Source organism: Ictalurus punctatus, chromosome 22 (assembly GCF_001660625.3).
Source record: "Ictalurus punctatus breed USDA103 chromosome 22, Coco_2.0, whole genome shotgun sequence".
NCBI lineage: Eukaryota > Metazoa > Chordata > Actinopteri > Siluriformes > Ictaluridae > Ictalurus > Ictalurus punctatus.
Window position 1 is genome coordinate 7,232,043 of NC_030437.2, and position 26,700 is coordinate 7,258,742.

At 39.8% G+C, this 26,700-nt stretch overlaps 1 protein-coding gene across 4 annotated transcripts in view; it reads left to right on the top strand.

Annotated features, from left to right (window-relative positions):
* The first annotated feature begins 1,858 nt into the window (after positions 1–1,858).
* The window catches only part of mctp1a (multiple C2 domains, transmembrane 1a), a 152,516-nt gene continuing 127,674 nt past the window's right edge, over positions 1,859–26,700 (top strand). The window contains exon 1 of one of the 4 annotated variants that reach the window (XM_047149795.2): positions 1,859–2,627. In XM_047149795.2, the coding sequence (XP_047005751.1) occupies positions 2,109–2,627 (519 nt within the window). In that variant the 5' untranslated portion in view covers positions 1,859–2,108. The remainder of the gene's footprint in view (positions 2,628–26,700) is intronic. The other 3 variants (XM_047149796.2, XM_017451442.3, XM_017451444.3) reach the window with 3 other exon arrangements.

Sequence of the window (26,700 nt, forward strand, 5' to 3'; positions counted from 1 at the left end):
CCAAACATAAGAAATAACACTTGTGGCGTTGACAGTGATATTAGCATGAAGGCTGAAGCTTTTGGAACCTGATCTGTTTAAGCAGAGTATACAGATGAGAAGGTGAGAGCTGCAGGACTGAATCTCATTGGTACCACTAGCAGCACGTCGTTCCCCCAAATTCAGAAAAGACAGCCCATCCTGCTATAGGATGGATTAATAAAAATAAACAAAATGTACAGAAATGTTGCCTAGCTCAAAACAGTAGCCATTTTGAAGCAAAAACAGTTTTTTCCCTTGTATCAAGCCATGACAGCATCACTCTCAGTTAGAAGAGCCATCCATCCATTTTCTGTACCACTTATCCTACACGGGGTCTCAAGGAGCCTGGAGCCTTTCCCAGGGAACTCGGGGCATAGCCCCTGGACAGGGTGCCAGTTCATCGCAGGGCACAATCGCAAAAACACATTTACACACTACGGATGCCAATCAAACTAAACGCATGTCTTTGGACCGGAAAACCGAAGCACCCAGAGGAAACCCCCGAAGCACAAGGAGAACATGCAAACTCTGCACACTCAGGGCAGAGGTGGGAGTCAAACCCTCAACCCTGAAGGTTCAAGGCAAACGTACTAACCACACTCAGCAGACTCAACTATAATAAAAATATGAAGGCAGAATTGTATACGTAATTCAGATGATAATATACCATACTTCCATCGTGATTTGTATAGGCCTATTTTTAACGTCTTATTCTGTAAGACGTCTTATTCTGTTAATTCTATTAACCAAACAGTGGCACTGGAAACATTTAGACATCCAGTTTGCTAGAGTGCTCGACAACAACTTCCTTGCATTGTTAGCTACATTAGCCAGTGCAAAACTAAAGAAACAAAATTCAGAGACCAAACAAGTCTCTCTTTTTTAGCATTATTTTATTTTATGATATCAAAGAAATATTAAAATATAATTACACTTAAACACTGATTCGCTGAGTCCCACAATGAAATGCCTTGAAATGCACTGATGCCATCTTTGTCTATCAGAATTTTTTTTTATAACCTTAAGTGTTCTTTGGTTGTCCCTCAGTGAGAACCCTTAATGGTTCTATGTACATAAAACTGTAGAACAAAGTGTTTCCCTGTCAGAAAGGGTTCCAAGTAGAACCGCTTTAGAAATCCAAAGACACTTCATGAACCTATACAATGGACCAGAACAGCTGAAGGCCTTTTTTGTAGTGCAATTTTTTTAGCTTTGATATTTAGATTTTTAAAAAAAAATTTATTTATTTTTTTATTTAAGGCGTCTCATCAGATAGACCAATAGCAGATGTTGCCCGAGAGGAGGCGTACACGAATCCATAATGGTGCAACGGTTAAAGCGTGTTTCTCACTTTCAGCGACTCACTTTTCTCATTCGAGTCGTTCGAACTGCAGTTTGAAGTGAATCGAATTACTCGCGTGTGATTCACCAGGCCTACTTCGCGCTCTTACCTGTGAATCGACTCAGCTGACTCACTCAAAAGAGTCGTTTGAGAATCCCTCATCACTGGAATCGTTTGGAAATGTACACCTGGAGTGAGAGGCCATTAAAGAGTGAATAACCAACCTGGTTAATTTATATAGCTATGTTAATCATCTGGAAACTGGAGATGACCATACTGAACATAATCTTATAATAATAATAATAATAATAATAATAATAATAATAATAATTTTAAAAAATGTACAAAGTGAGCTACACAGACAGGGTAGAGGCGATGCGCGTGCATGGTGTTGGGTATCAGGAGTCTGTTTAAGATTTGCTCATAGACGCTTGTGTAATATAGATTACTTAAGAGTCACCTCCTCTTTGGCTTCCTGGACAATATTTTTTGCCTCCCTCTCTCTCTCTCTCTCTCCCTCACACACACACACACACACACACACGAGAGGAACTATGTTTGCGCGATAGGCAGATGATCTCCTCGTTGAGATCAGTGAGATCAGTGAGCGGTTAAGAAGAGTTCCTGTTGTATCGCGCGCTTCTTCTGGATTGGCGGATCGATCCGGTTTGTGCGCCCTCGCGCCACACCGTGACATTGGCGACGCCGCGCGCTCAACAGACTGGCGGGCTGCTGCTCGGGAACTATGGAGGAGAAAGCGAAGGGTGACAGCGCCAAGGACCAAGACGCGACCTCTGCATCGTATCAGCGGAGGATTTGGAAGAATTTCCAGGACAAGACCAGACCGTTTTTGAGCCCGAAACTCGGCTCGGAAAGACGCAGCGCGGACGTGAAGAAAGAGAGCGGCTTGTGGATGTTCAAGCGGAAAAAGAAACCGGTTCTGGACCGCATCTTCTCATCCTCTCAGCCGAACCTCAGCAGCTCGAGTCCGGGGTCTGTCCAAGGCGATAGCGCGGAACCGAGCTGCAGTGGAGGACCGGGGAAGTCCTCGCTCGCTGCTGTGGAACGAGCAACTGCAGTGACACACATGCACACACACGAGGTTTCGGTGTCGGCCCACGGCAGCCCGCGGCTCAGTGTGGCTCATTTAACCGCGTCTCAGCCCAAAAGCTCGTCCTTGGGCTCGGCGTGCTTCGAGAAGCTCGTGCTGGACTCAGCGGACGTTTCCGGTCAGGGCAAGCTGAGCAAAAACCCCAGCGATTCGGTAAGTGTCCGGGTCACTAATAATAATAATAATAATAATAATAATAAAGTGTCTAAATGTGCATGAAAGAGCAAACTAAACCAGTTCATTTCCCAGAACCAACCCAAATCAAGTTTCCTCTTGGGGGAAAAAAAAAAGAAGAAGAAAAGTTAGGCTTCATTTCCATAACACCATAACACGCAACATCAAATCTAATCACTACAATATTTTATTCTCGACTTCATATTCATGATCAGACCCATAATGAACAGGATTATGGAGGTAAGAGATGATTTCTGCAGTGTGGAGCAGTGGGTTGAAGCCTTTCACCCGAATTGAGGAAGAGGAAGAGATGGATGTCCATTGTGTGGTGCTGATGCTGCACTCGTGTCCATACTGACAGTTGTCATAAAACAAAGCAGAACAGGTATAACTAGAAATCCAGCGTGTGTTGAATAGTGCATTACACAAATGCAAGAAACTATTCAATCATAAGGTATATTTTTAGTTGCCTTTTGATCAGCGATAACTAACAGTAGAATAATACCCAGATTTCTCTCTAATCCTCAAATCGCGAACAACCCTACTGATCATGAAGATTTTTTTTTGGTCAGTTTATTTTCAATGTCAAATATCCATACTATATCATTTTTTATTACAAAATTGGTTAAAAAAAATCATTACGTCGCAGGCTACTAAACGGCGTGTTGCAATTTGTTTACATGTTCGTCATTTCCCTTGAACAGTAACGCTGTGATGACCGTTAGATACCGTTGTTCGCATTTGCTCACCAAGAAGCTATGAAATTGGGAAATATGAAAGGATATCGATCTGGTGCGTGTAATCCGAGAGAGAGGTCGGAAGAAGGGACGGGCGATATCTTTTCGTTTGCGATATAGCGGTAGAAATTCTCCCCACAGTAAGAATGATTTTTCCCGCGATAATAACGATAAAGCCTAGTTGATGACGTGTTTCTGTATACGACGGTCTGCGACCCACTCGCAGCTCACGTGCAGAGCGAAAACAAGTACGGCGGAAAGGCGGACGTGAAGCTGAGGAGGAGTCCGTCGCTAAACGAGGAGCTACTGTACCTCTACATTCTGGAACTGGTTTGGTTACAGAAAGTCAGTTTTAATTTTAGATCAGTGTTTGTGTTTCTGAGGCTCTCAAGATCACAGCTATCACGTGTAGCTAAAAACTGTGGTGAACGTTACTACATTTATATCGTCACTGATATCGTTATCGCGATAAACACCAGAGAATATCGCGATATAGTTTGAAGTCCATTTCGCCCATCCCTAATTGGAGGAACAGCGGAGGAAAAACTCTCTAGTTGTGCCCCACTGATGAGCTATTTTTGTCGTGCCGGCAAGCCCTCTGAAGTGACAGACTTTTCTGCTGATGGTGCTGCTGTTAGCGCTTTGGAGGATGGAGATGCTAACCAGGTGGTGTCCAACAACACTGAGGTTTTCCAGTCCTTAGCAAACTCGTCTGCGGAGGAAAATATCAGTGGGGATGTTCAGGAGCAACAGAAAGTTGACGAGACAGATCAACGTTGTCAGTCAGGGTCAGAAGAAGCCGGATGTTAACTCTGACTGCACAGCCTGCATTGACAAGTCTGAGGGTAATGGCTCATTCCAGCTCGACATAATCGAGCAATGTGTCCATTCATGTTTGAAGTTGCATTTACTGCCACTATTTTTTTTTTTATTACATGACAAGATATTAATAATGAGGGGGCCCCCCATCTGACCATCTAATAGTATTATTCATAACACTAGACACTTCATTTTAAAACACAGGAAGATCTTTTTGCATTGTAGACTTTATGTAAAGTCTCAAGCTGCTGCCAAACCCTCAGAAAGCTGTAAGCTCAGTGGTTTTCACTTCGGGGTGTGAAAACTGAAAACTTTCGCCTTTGTCGTCGACAAAACTCCTGTTCCTGTGTGACATGCCTGGCTTATTTCAATTGAACCTAAAAGCCTAGCAGTCAAACAGTGCTCTCTAATAACACACTCAATACAGCACTGTATGACTGAGACATTGAAAAGCTTCCCCTTCAGTAATTTAGCCTGGGTCATATTAGTAAATAAATGAAGGCAGTCTCTCTATAATCATCTGTGATGCGTTTAAACTCTAACTGCCTCCCACTTGACTGAACACTTCTATCATGGGAGACTGTCGTTCTAGCTCTTGGAGTAGAAGAGCTGATGCAGTTGAACAGATTGCTGTGCACTGTGTATACAGCATATCGGTTTTTAATGGTCCTTAACAGCATCATATGTTCAGCAAAGAACCTTCTTTTTGTCAAGAACCATTTTTCATTGTATAGGGCTCCCGAGTTGAGCTTTATGGTTCTTTGGAGATTAAATACGATCTTTATGGTTCATTATAAGTTCTTCAGAGCAGTGTAAAGGTTTTTCAAGGTATCATCCCTTAACAGGTTAACGTGAGCCCTATAAGGTTCTTTGTGGGACTGGGAAAGGTTCTCCTTGCATCACTTTTAAGAACCTTACTTTGGTTCCTTAAAGCACTAAGTAAGTTTTTTTTTTTTTTTAAGAGAACTTATGATAACATGGTTCCTTGTGGCTTTGCTGTGAAGAACCATTTCTGGGTTCTTTAAAGCACCAGTAAATAGATGGTTCTCTAAAGAACTTGAGAGTAAAAGGTTCTTTGTGCAATTTAAAAGGTTTCTCCTATGGCATCAGGCTGGAAAAACCCTTTCTGGTTCTGATTGGAACCTTTCTTTTTAAGCGTGTACTTCAGCCAGCCAGCCAAACATTTTCACTCGGGTCAGATTGTAAACAATGGAAAATGAAAGTGTTCTCATCTCATAGCACCATGAGTCTGCTAAACATCTATCAGGCTTTTACAGTGCAAGCAGCTGAGAGGAAGTGAGCTTATCACTATATGTTGTATGAAAGAGTAGTTCACAAAAAGAAGTCATTATGAAATAACAGAAGTGGAAGGTAGCTCAGGCAGAGTGATTTTACCAGGATAGGCATACATGGTTTGCGTTACTTATAAATATGAGATTGTATCTTATTCAGGAATTGTTTAACACCAGACAAGGACATATTTCATCATATGATGTAATTATATTTTGTGACAAATTACTCTGGTGACTTAACCAGATATTATATATATGATACGGCAATTTGTTGCTGACGCATACGTGACTTTTATCTGGTTCCTCTGGTTTCTCCATGGACTTTAATATTCGTTATACATTAATAAGGATCCAAAAGAATACAATTTTAAATCAGTACGTGTTAGAAGAGCAGGATCCTCCATTTCCTATCCACAGTACAGGACTCCAGGAATGGAACTGGAGAATCCTCGTGTTATTGAGATTTGGATTAAACCCATTAAGTTCATGTGACCAGCCAAATAGGCTAATAACTCAATATCGAAATAATATAGAAACATTTATAAAGTGGGTCTGGACTTGCATTCCTCGCAACTATATGCATGTACCGTCTTATTAGTTTTACTGTACTTACCCGAACAATTCATAAATACTGAATAATATGTTTTAATATTTATAACTGAATAATATATGCCCTGTTTGGAGCCATTCATAATGAACAGTCTCTATCAGTTCATGAATAAATCCAAATAATTTCTCTGTATCTCTGCCTTGCACTTTATGCGATATACATACTTTTTGCTACTTCTGTTCTGGCCTCTTTTGTTTTAAAAAAAAAAATGCACCTCTTGAGAAAGAGGGGACAGTTGGTGTCAAATGCAATGTACTGTGCACTCATTGGTTAAAAATAACGGCAGATTCAGGTACATACAGATGATGCAATTATAAAGTGGTGTTGATTACACAAGGTCAAAAGTGAACACTCAGATCAGATCTGCCTTTTTGTTGTCATCACGTTTTTATTATATGCAGTTAAATTTCATGAAGGCCATGTGCACAGAGACATCCTTTTTTGCACTGTTTATATTGCAAGAACTTTGTCAGAGGCTGCCATCGACTTTCTGTGTCGTAATGCTGTATTTTTTTGTATTTCAGTGCATTCGGTTACATCAGAAGTGGAAGTATTTCCACTTTGCAATTATTACAAGCCTCGCCTGATAACAACAAGTGTATGTTATGGTTTCACTTGTGGTGTATGGCAACCAATCCTCAACAGCTTCCTGTGACAGTTTTACAGATTGATGTTAGTAAGAGGGCCTTGTGTGGTGAAACTTGTACATGTTTACCATTTAGGTTTCATTGTAGAGCTCATGAAGTCTTCATTCAGCCACCTTGTGGCCTGATTCTGTCCTAGCCTCAAGAATCGCCTTTGAAGTTGTTCTCTCTGGTGTCCTGACACACATGCTGCTCTAATGATAGGCACTCAGTTCGCTCACTCAAAGCTAGAAGGCTTCTCCATTCATAAAATATACACAGTGGGGTCTGAGACCACATTGAAAATCTTTTGACATTCTGAAATATTTATCACAAAGAAAGTAAATGTTCAATATGTTGGATGTTTAATATTTGAGATTCTGCGTTATTTCTAGGTCGCTGATTTTCCTCATGCCTAATGTCGTTTATCGAAGCTTGTGTTCAGACGATGCTGACGGATTTGATCTTACATGGATCATAAGCTTTTGCACAAACTTGTGGAGTCCATGCCAGCTCGAATGCACGCTGCCATTAAAGCAAAAAATAATGGGACATACCAAATACTTAGAAACTCTGTGACAGTGGTAGTTTTTTACCATGGTGAGCGGTGGTTAAAAATCTAAATATTGAATAAAATAAAAAATGTGGTTGGGTGTCATGCCTGGAGATGGACCTTGAGATTTATTTCCCCCACAAACCCAACATATGGCTTCATCCAAATTTATTGGTTCAGCTCGAATCCACAATGTTCCCAGATCGCCAATGTAACATTTGGTTTCCCAACAAGATCCATCGCAGCAACAGAACCCGAAGTGAAATAGCAGAATTCGCCTGACTGGATTTTTCCGCACTCAAACAAACTCGTGCCAAACTAACAGACAACACCATATAAGGTTTGATTATGATTACGTAATTTGTGTTTTAACATAAAATCCCCCGCTATATGGTAGGCTATAAATATAAATAAATGTTGCAACTGTTGTTATTATTATACTTGTATACAAAATGTTGTACTTTGTACGTGTCATAGTGCCCTCTCAAGCACATTAACGTGGCGTGTGATGCGACAATACCGCAGGTGGCACTCCACCACTGTGGTGGCAAACTACCACTGTGGTGGTGCGGTTGTCATGGCCACCGTCACAACCTTAGACTTGTTGTCAGTAATTTTTTTATGACTATTGTTGTATTAAATTAGAAAAGAATGCAAAATGGAGGCATTAATGTATGTTAAAAGATATATGTGAAGCGGCTGTGGCTCAGGTGGTAGAGCGGGTTGTACACTAATCGTAGCGTTGGAGGTTCGATTCCTGGCCCACGTGACTCCACATGCCGAAGAGTCCACGGGCAAGACACTGAACCCCAAGTTGCTCCCGATGGCAAGTTAGCGCCTTGCATGGCAGCTCTGCTTACCACTGGTGTGTGTGAGTGTGTGTGAATGAGACACAGAGTAAAGCACATTGGATAAAAGCGCTATATAAGTGCAGACCATTTAGGATGCGTTTAGACTAGTTTGTGTGAAGTGTTGCAGGCAAAATACAAGGTCTTCATTTAGACTACACTTTATTATTATTCAATTATTATTCAATTCCATTCAGTAGACATAGTCACTAAGCAGATTTACAGAAATCCAGATGTAGAGTGTAGATTGTAGCTGTTAGATATAGATCCCTAATGAGCAAGACAAATGCGACAGTGCCATGGAAAATACCTCTGAGGGGACAGGAGGAAGAAACCATTTTGCGACTCCATCCTCTACTGGGTGACACAGAATAGCAATGATTACAGCAGTCTGTACAGGAATTCATGGAGTTTTTTTGTGATTGTTGCAGGCAAAAATGCTTTATTTTGCTGCGGCTTTTTTCAAAGTTTGTCGGTCTTTTGCAGAATAGAATTGGCGAAATTACAATTGCATGGAATTCTTTTGCATGCTGTCTCGCAGTGATGTTTGTTGGTAAATGAGACCTTTTAGATGTTCGCGGCACGTGAATCGAAGAGGGCGTTGGCTGAATGCACGTTGTGATGACGTCACGTGACGCGTCTTGGGACAAATCTGCCGAAAATCTGCGTCATTTTGAAAAACTGCAAGCTCCTCTGAATACTGCAGTTTGCTTGAAACCGTGAAATCCTGGAGCAACTGATTACAGTATACGTGGTCATTTTATGTAAACAACATTCAAAAACCATGTAAACGCTCTTAATCCAGGAGCAAAGGTCAAATTCTGCCATCTCTGTAGATTTGGCTTGCATAATTCACGAATGCGGATGAATGAATATAGAAAGTTTGCCCAAACATTAATCAACATAGCCGAGTCCTTTGTAATAGGTATTGTTTCAGAGCCGATTTGCTGTTGCTATCTTCATCACGTTTCCTCTTACTCTCAGAGTGGTAAACCACAGTGGGCCAACCACCCACCTAACTTACTCAGTCTGGTGCTCTCTGGCTGCTTTGCTCACTGTGTGTCTTCACGACTTAATGATCTTTCCCAGCACCCCTGGAGGCTTGTGATGATAACAAGAAGACACATAAAATGGAGGATGTGCTGTTTATAGGCTGCTTGTTATAGCTTGACTTTTCGAGCTGGAGCTACATTGTCTTTACAGTATCCTGATGGAGGAATGACTGAATGTCTGACTGGATGGTTCAGGACATTTGATTGTATTGAAGCTGAAGGCTTATTTGTCTCTATTGTATGTTTCTAGTTTGGAGGCATGGACTTCTGAAATATTTTATAGTCACAACAGGCTTTTGAGCTTTAATTTTTGGCTTTTTTGACTCAGGCATGGCCTCTCTTTCGGTTTACAGGCTTCAGACTAGTTTCTCTTTTTGTTTGGCTACTTTACAGATTGCTCATTGCTTGCTTACTTTTCTCCTGAGGTTACTTTATAGCTGGTGGCTGAGTCTTCTTGAAGTCAAAACCAGTGGTCTCAATGGAAGTTATGATTTAACGTGCCTTTGGGTCCATAGTTATATTGCTCAGCTTCAGTATAATTTGGATTATTAAAGCATAACAATTACCATAGATATGATTGAATTATGACCCCACTTACAGGTCTGGGGTGAAACTGAGTTGTAATTAATAAAGTAGTCAAGAGGTCCTAAATAAAGATGAATAAATGCTTTATGGAAAACAAGTTTTCAATGAAACACACATTTTCAGGTTTAATACCATTTTTATTTTTGAAATATCCTATATCTGTGGAAAAATATATTGAATATTCAAAGCTCCAAGTGTCAAATATACAGGTTGGTCTATGATAATATATATAAATAGAATTTTTCTTTAAAATATTGCATCATACAGTTATCTTATTAAACTGAGGTCTACTTGGCATCTCTTGATTTGCATCACACACACTACACTACACCCTTTCAAAAAACCAGAATGATCAGACCCCTGCCATTTAGTTTAAAGCACGACATGATAGTTAAAGCTGGTCCTGCATTAACTATATGATGAAAGCTCTGATGAAAGCTCTGTGCTGCGCTTTTATTTCTTTGCTTGTACATAATTGTCTTCCAGATGAAAGGCCGAAGAAAGGTTACGTGGATATAGTGGAGCTGAGCCTCAATTAAATACGATAAAATCACAACAATAATCTGATGTCCAATGTCATTTTCATCCATAAATTCAGGCACAGCAACAAAGACTGAGCAGATGCTAAATATTTGCACGAGAAAAGGATCTCTATTGAATCGGTTTAGCATGTAAATAAACCAAAGCCATTTGCACTTCAATGCAAACCGAATTAATGATGACTGTGCCTTTTAATACGCATGCAAATAGGCCACGGAAACAGCATCAATAAATAAATTTTACTCCAATAACCATAGGTGTAGCTCTGTATGTGGCAGATTATGTCTGTGATTACTATTTTAAATGCAAGTGTGCATGTGTGGGTTGTTTTCGTGTTTGATACGTGCCAGAAAACTACCATCTTGTTGGCAGTGTCTGTCTTGCTGTAGCAAGACTCCTGTATCCTGCAGTTGGAGTCATGTGTGGGTATGTGCAGAGAGTATCTGTTGCTCAACACTATATTTATTGGGACACCTAGTTCACCCAGAGATATAATTATTGCAGAAAGCCTGTGCCTCCTCAAGATAATTATCCTAAAGTCTCAGCATTGATCTGGCTGTGAATAATGTGGCTGAATATCTTGGCCGTTCTCAGCAGACAGAGACAGGACAGTTCATAACGATCCCAGTGTTAGTTATGAGTCCTGATATTGCATGTGAAATGACAAGTCTAATCCCGTATCAGTGTATGGATAGAGAGGCGGAGCTAAATATTAGGGGCGTGACGATTTGACGGTTTGGACCCATGCATCCATTTAAAAGGCAACACTTGAAATGAATTGACGCAAGGGTCGTAAACGAATAACTATCGAAAAAGGACAGACAACTGGTGTGTCAAAAAATGATTGATATTTTTAAATTGCTGTGTAAAGCAAGGTGATTTGCCTGTAACTTCTATAACAATCCTTCTCTATGTCATCATCATTCACGAATTTACGTTGCACGTAGCTGAGATTCTGAACAAAGTTCATTTTTGAAGCTGTAAACAAAAATGAAGAAATTAGTGATGTGTCAAAAGATACATATGAGAATGCAGAGCATGGTGCTGTGTTCCTGGTTCAATTCTGAGCTGAGGTTACTGTCACATGTTCTCCCAATGTCTGTGTGGGTTTCCTCTGGGTTCTTCGGCTACATCTGCTGTAGATGTAGACAATTCCACAGTAGCCTCAGCCTCTAATACTCTTCTGCGGTACGCTTCTGATGTCTTTTACACACCTTTCTGGCCACAAGCTTCCGAATCTTGGTTCTGATTGGCTCTCTGCACTTCTGTTTAACAGTTTGCAACGGAAAAATAAGCTTTTTAACAGCAAAACGAGAGCCTTTTTGGAAGAAGATATAATCACTGGACTGAAAGACATTCACAAAATCTCATGTTAAAAGTGTATTAAATAGATTTGTTTGAGGCATTTGGTGGTGAGCAAATGAGATAGAGATGGCTACAGGACAATTCTGTGGTTTCTTGGTGAAAAAAGGTTGCATGTACAGGGATATCCATACACTAGAAGGCAGCATCCATGCTCCCCCCAGCAGTATATATATTTACAAATTGTTAGAAACAGCTTTTATTGATAATTTTCACCTTCTGTTGTTTATGAGCGGCAAAATGTGGAGCGTTATGGTCTGTCTGTCTGTGGTGGTCTAAAATGATAAGCTCATTAATATTCATGTAGAGGTTCCCACTGGGCTGTAGGCTGATACCAGGCAGCAGTGTGGAAGTGAGGGCACTTACCCCTTTCCCATAGGGGAGGGAAAAAGGTCTGCCATTTAAAAAATGAATCAGTGAAGTAAAACTACACACACACACACAAAAACAAAAAAACAACAACTGCATGTTGTATCATAAAACCCAAAACTCGGTCATGAAATCATATGGACTGGTCTCTACCATTATTACCATGTAGTCAAGTACATTATCACAGTCAGTAGCATATGTGCCCTTTTTGTTGGAGGTGGGTTCCAACTAGGGTTGTCACGGTACCAAAATTTCAGTAGTTGGTACCAATACCAGTAAAATTCCATGGTACTCGGTACCAAAGCAAAACACAAAAACATGCTAATTAAACAAAACACTATTTTATTAACATAGTTAAATATCTATCTATCTATATATATATATATATTTTAAATGCCATTCTGTATACTTCAAGAATTTCATTATTAAAGCTATTAGACTTATCCAGACAAGAGTAGAAATGTTTTTCTGACTGACTGATATTAAAGACAAAAACAGTGCTAGCCACACATCTATTATTTTCTAACACATACATTTCAGATATATATAGAGGTTATCAAAAAGCCTCTGTTGTGGAAAATTAGTACACCCCATCATGTTCTCCCATTTATTTTACCCCAATAATAGTTAAAGCATTAAATGGTTAATAAGGACTCCTGACCGTAATAGCATTAAACACGTGTATGATAACCATTAAGTACGCAAAGACGAGGATGTTTTCTTGCAATAACACTCTCCAATTAAACTACCCAACAACATTCATAATGCAACCGCTCCCATCATTTTAAACTCACCTGCTGGAACTGCTTGAATAAATACTGCGGGTAAGCAGCCGCTCTTCCTGAAAGCAGTCTATCCGCACATACATTTTAGGGGCGCGGCTTTTACACACTTAGCGGTAATAGTACCGAAAACGGAAAACGAGCGTCCGAGAGAAATACATGTATTTCGCATACTATATAGTAGGTAAGTATGCGGTTTCGGACGCAGCCATGGTAACCGGAGGAGCTGCTGCTTTGGCTCTAATTGTTGCACGGTGTACCCATGAAAAGTTCCCGACTATCTACCTGTCAGGCAGCGCGTCAGTACCGGGTTACTACCGGTACTTATGAAAATCTGGTACAGAAAACTTTTTAGTACCGACTTGGTACCGAAGTACCGGTACTTTTGAGAACCCTAGTTCCAAGCACTTTTTTTCTAAAAGGTTTTTATTTGGCAGCATGGTGGCACAGCAGGTAGTATGGCCACCTCACAGCTCCAGGGTACCCAATTCTATCCTGAGCTTGGGTTACTGTCTGTGTGGAGTTTAATAAAAAAAGAAAAGAAAAAAGTTTTGTTTGAAGCACTTAGTGGATCTGTCTTGCAGCCATTTTAATTAGAACTTGTTTGTCTTTAGACTGACAGATACAAAATAATGCTTTTAAGCAGAAGAGTATGAGGAAATGCAAGCGTGTGGCCTTTATGTAAGGGTAGCCCAAAAATCTATAACCAAGACCATCAAGCTATCAGAATCGACCAGCTATTTTCACAGTGGAGCATCACTAGTTGCTAGGCCTACCTACACTGTTAGAAAAAGAAAAAGGTTCTTCAAAGGTTTATAAAAGGTTCTTTAGATAGTTTTGTTTTGTTAGCCCTTAAACACTCTGTTGTAGCGGTAAGTGAAGAATTCTTAAGGGTTCTGGAATGAACCCTTTCAGTGTAGGCTTTTTGCCACTGCATAATGTATTGTTTTTTCCCCCCAACAACATACTTGAAATAATAAATAAAACATCTAAAGTACTTCTTGACACGTGTGAGCATTAGTTTAATCTATATTGTGATCATTTTTCTTCAATAAAGAACACATGAAAGGTGATTGCAAGTCTTTAAAATGTAGTGTGATTAAGAAGAAAAGTTTATTTTGAGTGTCTTGTATTTTTAATGGCAGTTTCAACCAGAAGAGCACCATTTATACAGTTTTCGAGTTAAATGTGTAAAATACGTGTATGCAGTGCAAAAATAATTAGAAGTCTAGGTTTCAGTACCTGGGTTTAATTACGAATCATTTAGGACTGCTTGTTTGTCACTGTGTAATCTACTTTCTGCAGCTTAGAGATTCAGAGGCAGATGTAATTGGTGTTTCAGACTTCAGGCAGGATGGACAGTTGACTTTGTGAACGCTAATAAGATCGCAAATGACTGTAACTACTTTTTATTTAAATTTTTTTTTTTTTAAAGATTTGCTTAATGTGTGTGAATTTGATTGTAGTGGAACAGCACCGTTTCCGTTTAAACTTGATACTGAGGCATCTGTTATATGCTAGTATTACCTGATACATTACTGTAGGACTGTCCCTGACATATTTTAGAACTAAATATAGACTAATCACCCATCATACCACGAGGGAGAACTAGCACCTGCCGATGTTTTTATTAGCGTTAGTGAAGAGGACCACTTCATATCCTGGCCCAAGTGTTTGCCAGGACTGCTGTATCATTCAGCTCCATTACAGAGAGGTCAACATCTGCAGATTGAAATGAGTGATATCAGGTGAATAGCTAACAGATTGCTAGTGCATGCTACAAATGATGTGGTACAAAACACCAGCCATGCATATGACCAGAACTTACCAGCTCCTGATTCATCATGTTCTCCAGAACATGCTCAAGTGTGAGGGAGTTGAGGCCTGTCTGAATCCCCTTGAAAGATGTCCCTGTACATCCTTCACCGTGGTGTGTGAAATAGTGTATTCGTTGGTATTAAATAGTTAGTTGCATTGCACCCTCCAAGCTTACTTGGGGCACAGGGATTTTTAGAATGGCTGTCACGGTTGCCTGTAGGCACCTGTGAGCTGCCAGGGGAAGAACCAGACGTCTCTTCAGATGCTGCTGAGACTGGAGTTGAAACTGGCTCAACTGAGGTCATTATCAACTTGCAGGTACACTACACTGATAATGATCAAGCAGGATAAAAGCATCCGAGTTGCCTGGAGCCTATCCCAGGGAACTCAGGGGACAAGGTCGGGGACGATCTGAATGGGATGCCAACTCATCACAGGGCACAATCACACACACATTCCCACACTCATTCACACACTATGGACAATTTGGGAATGCCAACCAGCCGACCACGCATGTCTTTGGACTGGGGGAGGAAACCAGAGTACCCATAGGAAACCCCTAAAGCACAGGGCGGAAGTAGGACCAACCCCAGAGGTGCAAGGAAAATGTGCTAATCACTAAGCCCCCCCAAATAAATAAATAAATAAATAAATAAATAAATATAAAATAGTTTTTAGAATAATTGAAACTATTTTCTGGGATTGTTGTGCTTCGGGTGTTACTGGGCCTGGGCCTTTATGACTAGCAAGCTGTTTATACCGAAGGGCTTGGGCTAGAGGGCTTTCTGCCAGCGAAGCATGCCATGCCGACACAGGCATCACTGTGTATGCAGAACAGGGAATGCCTGAGTCAGACACTGAATTACTAAGATGGTTACTCACTCTATAACATGACATATGGGGGAAATACAGCCCGAGTGTAGAGAAAAAAAATGTATGTTGTATTGTAATGTGTTTTGCTGTAACACGTTAGCCACAAGCACTGCTACTCAGCTAGTTCGTTGCAAATGTGGAAGGCAACAATGTAAAAGGTGAGAACTGATTCAGCACGAGTGTTTGTATAGTCTGACCTACACACAAACTAGAAAGTAGAAAGAGAATGATTGCTGTATGATGAAGTATGTACTGCAAATCCTGCAACACGTCACTATGTAACCTTGATGAAAGATAGCAGTGCTCTCAAGGTGTTTTACTCAGAAAACAAATATATCTGGCTGTTTCACAGTATGAAACTAAGTAATATCACTGTGCCTCAGTGGTTAATATTCTGTATTTATTACCGAAAGGTTATGAATTCAATCACAAGTCTAGCAGAAGAATCTGGTCTCATAAAAAGTGTGACTGAAGGTTAATTGGGTGTTACATCTGATATGTTAAGTCATAAGAAAAGGCACAAATAAACACTAAACTTTGCTCCAACCTTAACTAAAAGGCTATACTTTCTGTGACCTCGTACAGTTATACAAATGTGAGACCTTCTACAGGCCTACTGAGCAAAGCGGTCAATGCTTACTTCTCCCTTTTTTCTTTTTCTTAACTTGTAAATGGCTCTGCATAAAAGCGTGGTTAATTAAAATGCTATATATATTTACTTGTTCTCTGTATCTCACACAATCTACAAACAAAGCCATGCACCTATAGTACTATAAAAACCATGAAACATACAGCAAAGCAGCGAAGTTTAGATTATGCCCTATCAGCAGGGCCTATTCTTCTTCAAACAAGCTGCTCAACTGCGATAACCTGTAATTAAAGTGCTGAAGTGAGTCCATTTCATTATCTACTTCAAACTGCTCCAGTTAGAAGCACACTGCTGTGTGTTATCCAATTAGACCATGTATTTAATCCCCTTTATTTCAGACAAAATCGATTTCCAATTTTTTCTTTTTCTTTTTTTTTTTTTTTTTGCATTGAGCTGCTTTCAACAAACCACAGCATATGAAGAACTGCTGTTTTAGTCATATTCAAGCTCCTGTATTACAGTCACTGCAAAGATTCTGTAATTCTTCAACAGCATATCAAATTGTACGTTTGCAAAAGGTATACAGTATGTACCACGTCAGGTAATGTTCTTGGCTCAGCTTAGTTTTAATCAAGCGAGTGAGTCAGGTTTGAATAGAATGAACCATGGCTTACAATGGGATTTAAGAGGAAAGAGAGCTTCTTTCATATGTGCTAACAGTGCGGGGACAGCAGTGTTACTGAGGACCAAAGATCACTCCGAGAGCAAGATGTGTAATAGTCCGCGAGGTCACACACTAAAGGCCTCTCTCGCATTGGCCAATGTTAATGTTCATGAGTCCACTATCAGGAGAACACGGAACAACAATGGTGTGCATGGCAGGGCTGCAAGGAGAAAGCTACTACTCTCCAAAAAGAACGTTGCATGAAAGTTTGCGAACCCTTTATAATTCTCTATATTTCTGCACAAATGTGACCTAAAACATCATCAGGTTTTCACCAAAGTTCTAAAAGCAGATACAGAGAACCCAATTAAACAAACGATACACTGTATGTGTATGTGTATCTGGTGCCACCTTCTGGTTCTCACGTTGTTCTGCACTTCATAACAGCAGGAAGCATGCTGAAGCTTTTACTGTGTGCAGACTTTACTGTTAAAACCCTGATGCAGGATAACAGTTAAATCATTACCAGTAAATTATCCTTTGCTATAAGATTATACTTCAGCGTCTCATTTTGCGGTTCGTTACAAACGAATGTAGAAATACAAAATAAACGTCGCTGTTGTATATGAAAGATTCTCCTGAATATAAAATGTCCTTCAGCCTCGAGTCCAATGATAAATCATTTGCTTTGTATCCCTTTAGTCTGCCATTACACTGCATTAAACATAACACCCAATCAGTGCCTCTTCAATTAGGTTAAAGGTTCTGATTGAACAAACCCTGAAAAGGCCACGGCATTTCAACAAAATCAACAAAGCAGAAGCGTTCTGTTTGGAGCAGTATAGTGACATTTTCTCTCCTTGACATTGTGCCAGGGTGTGTAGGTGATCCAGTAGACTCCATTTTCTCTCAAAAGTGCACAACGGTTCCTCTTTAGACACAGACGTTGCACATTGAGTCAAGATTAGTTTACTTTAAGAATTTGAATAATGGGAGGATTTCTTTAGATAATGCTTATTACATTACTATCCCTAACCCTAACTCTTATACATTTCTGTACCTTCTATTAGTGGTAGGTGATAAGTAAGGAATAAAATATTTGGGTGTACGCTGTTATAAGAAGATAATCCATGGTGGGATGTTGGGATGCAGCTTGACATGATCTAGAGTTACTAGCGTTACCTTTCCAAAGTAAATTTTTTGTTCCAATTGCGTATCCTGAATTGTTTTATTACACTTATACCAGCAGTTTGCCAATGATTATAACTTTTTACATTTACAAATAAACATCTTAAATGATCACTTACATTATAAGGAGTCATTCCATCACCAGCTTTCTTAAATTTTTTTAAAAAATATTCTTTTACCAGGACTATAGCTTTAAAAAGCCGGCTGAAGTGAACATAGATGAACAGAATGAGCTGTGAAGAAGTGAAGTTAACTAGTTCGTAACCTGTACTATAAGAGCTTATGGTATATGACTCTGTGCCTTCATGATATTCTCTAACAAGGTAATATCCTCCTCTCTGTCCCAATATAATATCGAGGGTTCAGAAATGTCAAAGTTCTACTGCTTGATGAAATGTGTAGTTTGCGGTGTCACAGCAAACTGATTTCTTGGGAATAATGAAAGTGAAAGCTTTTATTGTGTCTAATGTGTGTGTGTGTGTGTGTGTGTGTGTGTGTGTGTGTGTGTGTGTGTGCGTGTGTGCGTGCACTGGGGTAAGTGCTGAATGAGATCTAAAGAGGGCCATAAATCACACAGCTGCTCACTAGTGACTGATTTCAAATGACCCTTATACGCTATTTCTCTCTCTCTCTCTCTCTCTCTCTCTCTCTCTCTCTCTCTCTCTCACACACACACACACACACACACACACACATTACACATTATATAATTAAAAGCATGTTTCAATTCCATTTTATGATCCTGGGGAAACGTGCTTTTATTTATGTAATGTAGTCACTGCACGTGACATTTTTCTGTTGACCATGCAGGAGTGGGCTAATAAAAATATGTAAAACACCAAGATGCCATACAGTGCTTGAGGTATTGTATCAAGGTTTTTTTTTCCCACCTACCATTTAAATATTCCTCACTGCATTTCAGAAGGCAAATAACTCGTTTCTTAAAATAGATGCCGCACTCCAGAGATGTCCATGTACAGTATGTCCATAACTGCACTAGTCTGGCCTGACTTAATCTGGCCCATACAAACATATCCTTCACAATTATACAGTTTATATTTCATTGAAATACTATTGGTGGTAGATATAAACCGACGTCCCATTGATTTGATTGCCTTTCTAGATACTCACTGCCCCATAGAGTTATTATTGCACCTAGTGGCCAATCCCTATCCCAGGGAGCTTATATATATATATATATAATAACTTTTTCAGTACTAACTGGCTAGATAAATACAATAATAATAATAATAATAATAATATATATATATATATATATATATATATATATATATATATATATTAGTTATTATTATTATTATTATTATTATTGTATTTATCTAGCCAGTTAGTACTGAAAAAGTTAGCTTTTATTATGCAAGTTGGTTTGCGTGGTCACGATGCTAGCTAATGTCGCATGCTAGCTAACATTTGATAAATTAGCTGTGGTATGCCTAAAGAATATCTGCTATAATCTTCAGTTAAGATCTGCACACACTTCTCGGTTTTGCTGGGCTAAATGTGGCAAAATGTGGGCTAAAAACGTGAGCTAATCGGTTGAATTAAAAGTGTCATTTTAGAGGGCTGCTCATACTTTAAGTAAATGTAAGAGCCTGTACTTACTTAAGAATTTGTCATTCAAATTTGAATAATCATTTTAGGCATTTTGTAGAAGTGTATATGAACTTTAACTTGAATCATGGATGTTTGTACTTTTATCACCTCTAAAGATAGTGTACTGCAATCAAATCACACTTATTATTATTATTATTATTATTATTATTATTATTATTATTTACGAGTAAACCCCTTCTTACAAATAGACTTCCTTAAACAGCTCGACTCTTATAAGACAGTGCTTAGACTCAGTTTGTCTTTAGTGCATTTCAGAAGCATTAGCGGGTTAACTCTCAACTTATCACCTCAGCTGTTTATTATTTGCTACATGATTGGATTAGTGAGTGTGAATATTTTCTTTTCTGTCATTAGGGATGTCAGTTATGAGTATTACTATCAGGGTCAACACTGGTGTGACATGTTGGATTGGTATTAGATTAGATTTGATGCTTTCCCGAGTCAATCCACTGACATATTTAATGTTGTGTGAAGTTGACTGACCTAACACAAATCTTGCCTGACAGAGGGCACAAATTGTCTTAACAGCACTGCAATCACACCTGTGATGTCTTGCAAGTCACCTTGGTACAGATGCATTAAGGCATCTGTAATAGAGCACCGTGATGGGCTGAATACTGTTAAATCACTGCCTGCATCAATATCTCCAATGTAATTGCATGCACTTTCGAGGCTGTAATAACAGAATTTATGTTCAAATTCGAATGATTCAAGTCTTTTAATACTAATGTTTTTAAAAAAAAAAATTTAGAAATAAAAATGCATTGGGTCCTATATAGCTCTGCAGTGTCTTATCAATCACACTAATCATACCCTGGCTAATTTGGACCGCACAGGAGTATGACTCATCCGCATTGGCCCCACATACCGTATTGCAGTTTCATTAAAATAGCAGAAGAATGACGTTTCTTGGTAAATATGGAGGAGAGCTTTTAGTCTGTGGCATGTATTTACTCAGAGAAGCTCTGATATCAAGAGCAAGGGAGAGGGGGAGGAGGAAAGAGGAGCGGAGAGATTACAGCTGGAGGCGTAGGTGGGTTAAACCGTCTGTAGAGAGTTGCTGAGAAAGGATGGAGAAATGGGAGAAGGACAAAGGGAGGAAGAGCGTGGATAAAAATGGATAGATATAGAAACTGAACCAATTAAAACATGCACTTGTACTCAACATATCCAGCACCAAGGAAGAGGATAGATTAGCTACCAACATTTACATTGAGGTAAAAAAATATATATATATACTGTATGTTCTTCTTTATTCCCAATGAAATGCCAGATAATATCCAGCTATATTTGTCCATGAAAAAGCAGTGTGTGAAATTCTTGCCCTTGTGGTGGCACAGTGGATAGAGTTTCTGCTTGAATGCTCTTGGATCCTGACCTCAGATCACTGTCTGTGTGAAGTTCACCCAGGGTCTCTGTGGGTTCCCCCCGCTTCTCTGGCTTCCTCCTACCTCCCAAAAAAGGTGTAGGTGAATCAGCAACACTGAAATACACCCAAGGTGTGAATGACAGTGTGCACATGGTGCACTTGCATCTCATCCAGGGTGTTTTCCCAACACGTGCTCAGTATTCTCAGGATAGTCTTCAGATCCAGTAGCATTCTGACCACTGTGAAGTGATTACGGAAGATGAATAGATGAGCGAATTCCCATCCGCTTGCTAAATCTCGAATCTGGCATGACTCTTCCTTTTTCGGAGACACATAAAGCCATTACATTTTTTTGAACTGCAGCTGATATAAGGGAAGCTGAACACACTTGGACAGAAAGCACTACCTGCCATGGATGGCTATGGCCAATATCATCAGGATTTGACCTGCTGATGATATTGTGAATTTAATGTTTCAGATAGTGGATTGGTAAGAGAAGGATCTGTACCGAGGGAGCTGGATTCATCAATGCGAGAAGCAGCTTCTCCTTTTCTTATCACTGAAGAATGTAATGAAACTAACAGAAATAACTGTGTAGCAGGGTCCATTAGCTTTCCATTATACTGTATAAGGTTTATATGTGATTTCTCACTCTTTTACTCTCGACTGTGTTGTGTGGACGTGGGTGTTGAGTGATACCATGAATCCACACGCACATAATCATTAATTAGCTTCTGATTACCAAGCCATGTGGCCTTGTCAGCCTGTTTTTCTCGCATTCTCCTTTGTTCTCTCTCTCTCTCTCTCTCCTCTCCATGGTTAATGAGGCATTCCAAATCCTATTCTGTAGAAAAAACTGAACAAAGCAGTCTCATATAACTCTCATTCACTGGTCCGAAATACAGCGACAGAAAACATATACTAAACTGGTGTTAAACCTGGTTTTGAGTACGATAGTCCTTTAGGATTATTCCTTGTCACTCTGTTTGACATTATTCCAATGTAATCTTGGCTGAATTCTATAACACTAGCACTTTTATGCCTAGAGAAAACATATTTTTAGAAGTTTAAGAAGATTTTTGTAGCCAATAATAGCTTTGTGTAACCATTTATTCAAAGTGAGCTTGTGGGAATAAGCATTTTTTTTCTATCTTTGCAACTCCCTGTACAAATGTCCAGGCATGTAGGCTGGTAATGTTATATTAATTAGTGTGATTTAGAAGAAGAAACCTTTATCTGTCATTATAGTACAGTGAAATTCTTTTCTTCACATATCCCTCCGGGTGTTGGGGGTTTGAATCCCGTCTCCGCCGTGTACACGCGGAGTTTGCATGTTCTCCCCCTGCTTCGGGGGTTTCCTCCGAGTACTCTGGTTTCCTCGCCCAGTCCCTAAACATGCTCTGTAGGTTGATTGGCATTTCCAAATACTCCAGAGTGTGTGAGTGTGTGTGTGATTGTGCCCTGCAATGGATTGGCACCCCATCCAGGGTGTTCCCCCAGCCTTGTAGCCGAGTTTCCTGGTGTAGGCTCCAGGCTCCCCCATGACCATGTGTTATGGAAAATGGATGGATGGATGGATGGATGGATAGATGGATCCCAGCTTGTTAGGAAGTTGGAGTCAGAGCACAGGGATAGTCATGATACAGCACCCCTGGAGCAGACAGTGTTAAGGGCCTTGCTCAAGGACCCAACAGTGGTAGTGCTGGGGCTTGAACCCCTGACTTTCTGATCAGTAATACAGAGCAAATGAATTATTTGTATTTGTATTTATAGGTGTCCTGTGCGGTTTACGTAATCCTATGCCATCCTGCTATGTATTTTAGACAAACATGGTAGCAGCATCACACACTGAGATTCCTTCATGATGTGTGATTTCTTTTCTGCGACAGCAAAATCAGGACAAAAATCCTACAGGGTAAACCCAGCTTCAAATAAATCAATCTTTTTCTGCGGAGTTTGATCGAACATGTACAGGAAAATCTGAGCTTCAGGGAGATGGAAAAAAAAAAAAATCTTTCCCATTTTCTGACTAATGTACAGGGTTATGCAAATCATCTTTTTGCCTATGAAGAGGCATGACAAAAGGCATGTGAAGGCCCACACAGCAGGTGTAGGCTATTTGTGACATTCCCATTGCACCATGTGATTGAACCAACTGTCATAGTGACCTATATAACTGAGAGCCCTTCTCTCTCACCCTCATCTCACTCACCCAGCTGTATGTCAGCACTTCTCTGGGTAATAGAAAGTCTAAAATTGACTCATTGGAGAAGGTCAAGCATGCAGAGAGTGTGTTTTCATTCAGAAGTACAATCACAATGAATGATCTTATCAAATGTATTCCTTGAATTTGCCTACATTGGTGCATCATGGGAGGTACCTCAGGTTAATCCAGCTGTGGATGAAATAAAGTTAAATCTAGAGGAATGGATCTTTCATAGAGCTTAAATAGGTCATAAATATGCCCTTCAAGGGAGACAAAACATGTCACAGTACTTTGTCACCCCAGTTTAATCTCAGCATGAATGCTAGGTAGTGCAAAGGTACAATAGAGAACAGAAAAGTCAGCTACTCCATCATTGTTTTGAATGATCATTTTACAGGCAGTGGTACTGTAGCTCAGTGATTAAGATCGGAAGGTCGTGAGTTCAGATCCCAGTATTGCAAAGCTGTCACCACAGGGGCCCTTGAGCAAGGCCCTTAACCCTCAGCTGTATAAATGAGTATAAATGTCAGTTGTTAAAAGTGCTATGGAAATAACATTGAGTTCAGTTGAATTGCATTAATCTTGATGAGTAGGTGTCTCCTCATCAGACAGTGAGGTTTGTTTTTTGTACAATATTATCTCTTGCCTTATACAGTACGGTAGTGTAACCAGGGTAGTTTTAGTGAAGGGTGACACTGGAGTGACGGGAGGATGCGAGGCCATTTCCAACTTGCATAATCATACCTATTTATAGATCTTTGAATTTTTAATAAGTGGAAAAGGCCATTTTAGATAGGTTTTTTAAATCACGTTATTAATCAGCATAGATTATATTTAATAGTTCAAATGACATGTTAGGTTATTACTGCTTTATGAATATTTATGCAAATTATAAATCAGCCATTCTAACACGCATAGAGCTGAGAATGAAATAGTTTTAATTGAATTTAAGTCGATAGTGCAGAGTAATTTTGCGTTATTCTTAGTCTTACCGTTAATGGAACTGTTGGGCTACGTTCACTAGGATGAGATTTATCTTTCTGAAACACGTGTGTATTTTTAAGTACAAAATTTCAGTTACAGCACAGGTTGTTAATTAATTGATTCTTTCTTTCTTTCTTTCTTTCTTTCTACTTTGCAGTAGAAAGTAAAAGGAGTAGGCAATATCACAAGGTCTTGATGAGACAACATAATGATTAGAGGTGAATGAGCTGGTTCCTCTGATTTCATGCAGCATTATTATGAAACTGGCTGAAATGCTTAGCTATAAGTCAGAAATTGGCTAAAAGCCATATGGATTTTCATTTGTTTAAGTTGCGTTGTACAGTTTAGCTGTGTATAGGAGAGATTATTACACACATACACACACACACACACACACACACTTACAAACACACACACACACACTTACAAACTTACACACACACACACACACACACACACACACACACACACACACACACACACACACACACACACACAAACACACACACACACTTACAAACTTACACACACACACACACACACTCACACTTACAAACTTACACACACTTAGACACACATACACACACACACACACACACACACAAACACACACACACACTTACAAACTTACACACACACACTCACACTTACAAACTTACACACACTTAGACACATACACACACACACACACACACACACACTCACACTTACAAACTTACACACACACTTAGACACACATACACACACACACTTACACTTACAAACTTACACACACACTTAGACACACATACACACACACACACACTTACACTTACAAACTTACACACACACACACACACACTTACACTTACAAACTTACACACACACTTAGACACACATACACACACACACACTCACACTTACAAACTTACACACACACTTAGACACACATACACACATACACACACTTACACTTACAAACTTACACACACACTTAGACACACACACACACACACACACTCACACTCACCATTACACACACACTTAGACACATACACACACACACTCACACTTACAAACTTACACACACACTTAGACACACACACACACACTCACACTTACACACACACTTAGACACACATACACACACACACACACACTTAGACACACATACACACAAACACGCTCACACTTACACACTTACACACACACACACCTAGACACACACACTTACACACACACACACACACACACATATACACACACACTTACACACACACACACACACACACACAAACACACACACATACACACATATACACACACAGTTACATACATACTTAGACACAAGCATACACACACACACACACTTACACACATACCTAGACGCAAGCACACACACACAGACACACACACACACACGCACACACACACACACACACACACACAGAAACACACGCACACACACACACACACACACACACACACACACACACACACACACACACTCCAGGGACAGCAGATGGAATTGAGCTGTCATCATGTTCTGGGAAAGCTAATAAACTGCCCATTTCCCCTATCAAATAACAATACCAGTAAATAAACACACATTTTGGTAAAATCGGCTTAATGACAGTGGCAGACAAGGAGGAGGTGTGTGTGTGTGTGTGTGTGTGTGAGAGAGACTGAGTCAACCCTATGTACATACACACACACTGGAGATGAAAGCGTGATGGCACTGTGTCTAGTCACGTTTCCTGACTCAGCATGTGTGCTCCATCTGTTCCTCCAGCAGCATCTCTTCCTCCCATCTTTTCCCCTGAAGTGATGATGTTCACTGCTGAGTGATTTCAGAGTGTGTTACTGACTCCAGGGCGCCAACAGTTTACGCCGAAATAAGAGGAAAATGGCAACGTGGACGATCTCATTCACTCCATTGTGAATAATGTAAAAGGTGTATTGATGTCATATATGTGTGACTGTCACATTCTGAGAGATGGTTGGTGTGTCCCAGAGTTTTCTGATGATTTCATGGGAATTTTTTTTCATATATTTAAATGGCAGTAGTAGTTATTTTAAAAAAAAAAAGAAAAAAAAAAAGGAAAATGATTGTTCTATAAAATACCACAAAAATATCAACATTCAGGTGGGAAAATAGTTCTTCGGGCTCTTGTTATAGGTCTTCCGTGTGTACATTTAATATGGCTTTCCATTATGGCTCTGTATGGACAAATGATTGAGTGTTAATTTAAAAATGCTGCATGGATTTTTGATAACTTCTTGACTTTTTTCCTGAATAGTTTTTCGTTTCTGTAGATGGGTCATTGAGATATTCCTCTCTTCCTACATCTCTCTTCAGCGTCTGAGGCTAACGATGAGTCATGCCAAACCTTGAGTATGTTCTGTGATTTACTCTCATGAAAAGAAGAGTGTTATTGTGCTGTGATCTGCTTTGCTCTATAAATACCCATACAGCATGCAGTCGTGACTGCTAAGAAGAAGCAGACGTAGATTAAATTAGAGTTTCACATATAGTACTCTGCCGTCCAGTAATACTGGATCAAAACTGTCGTAT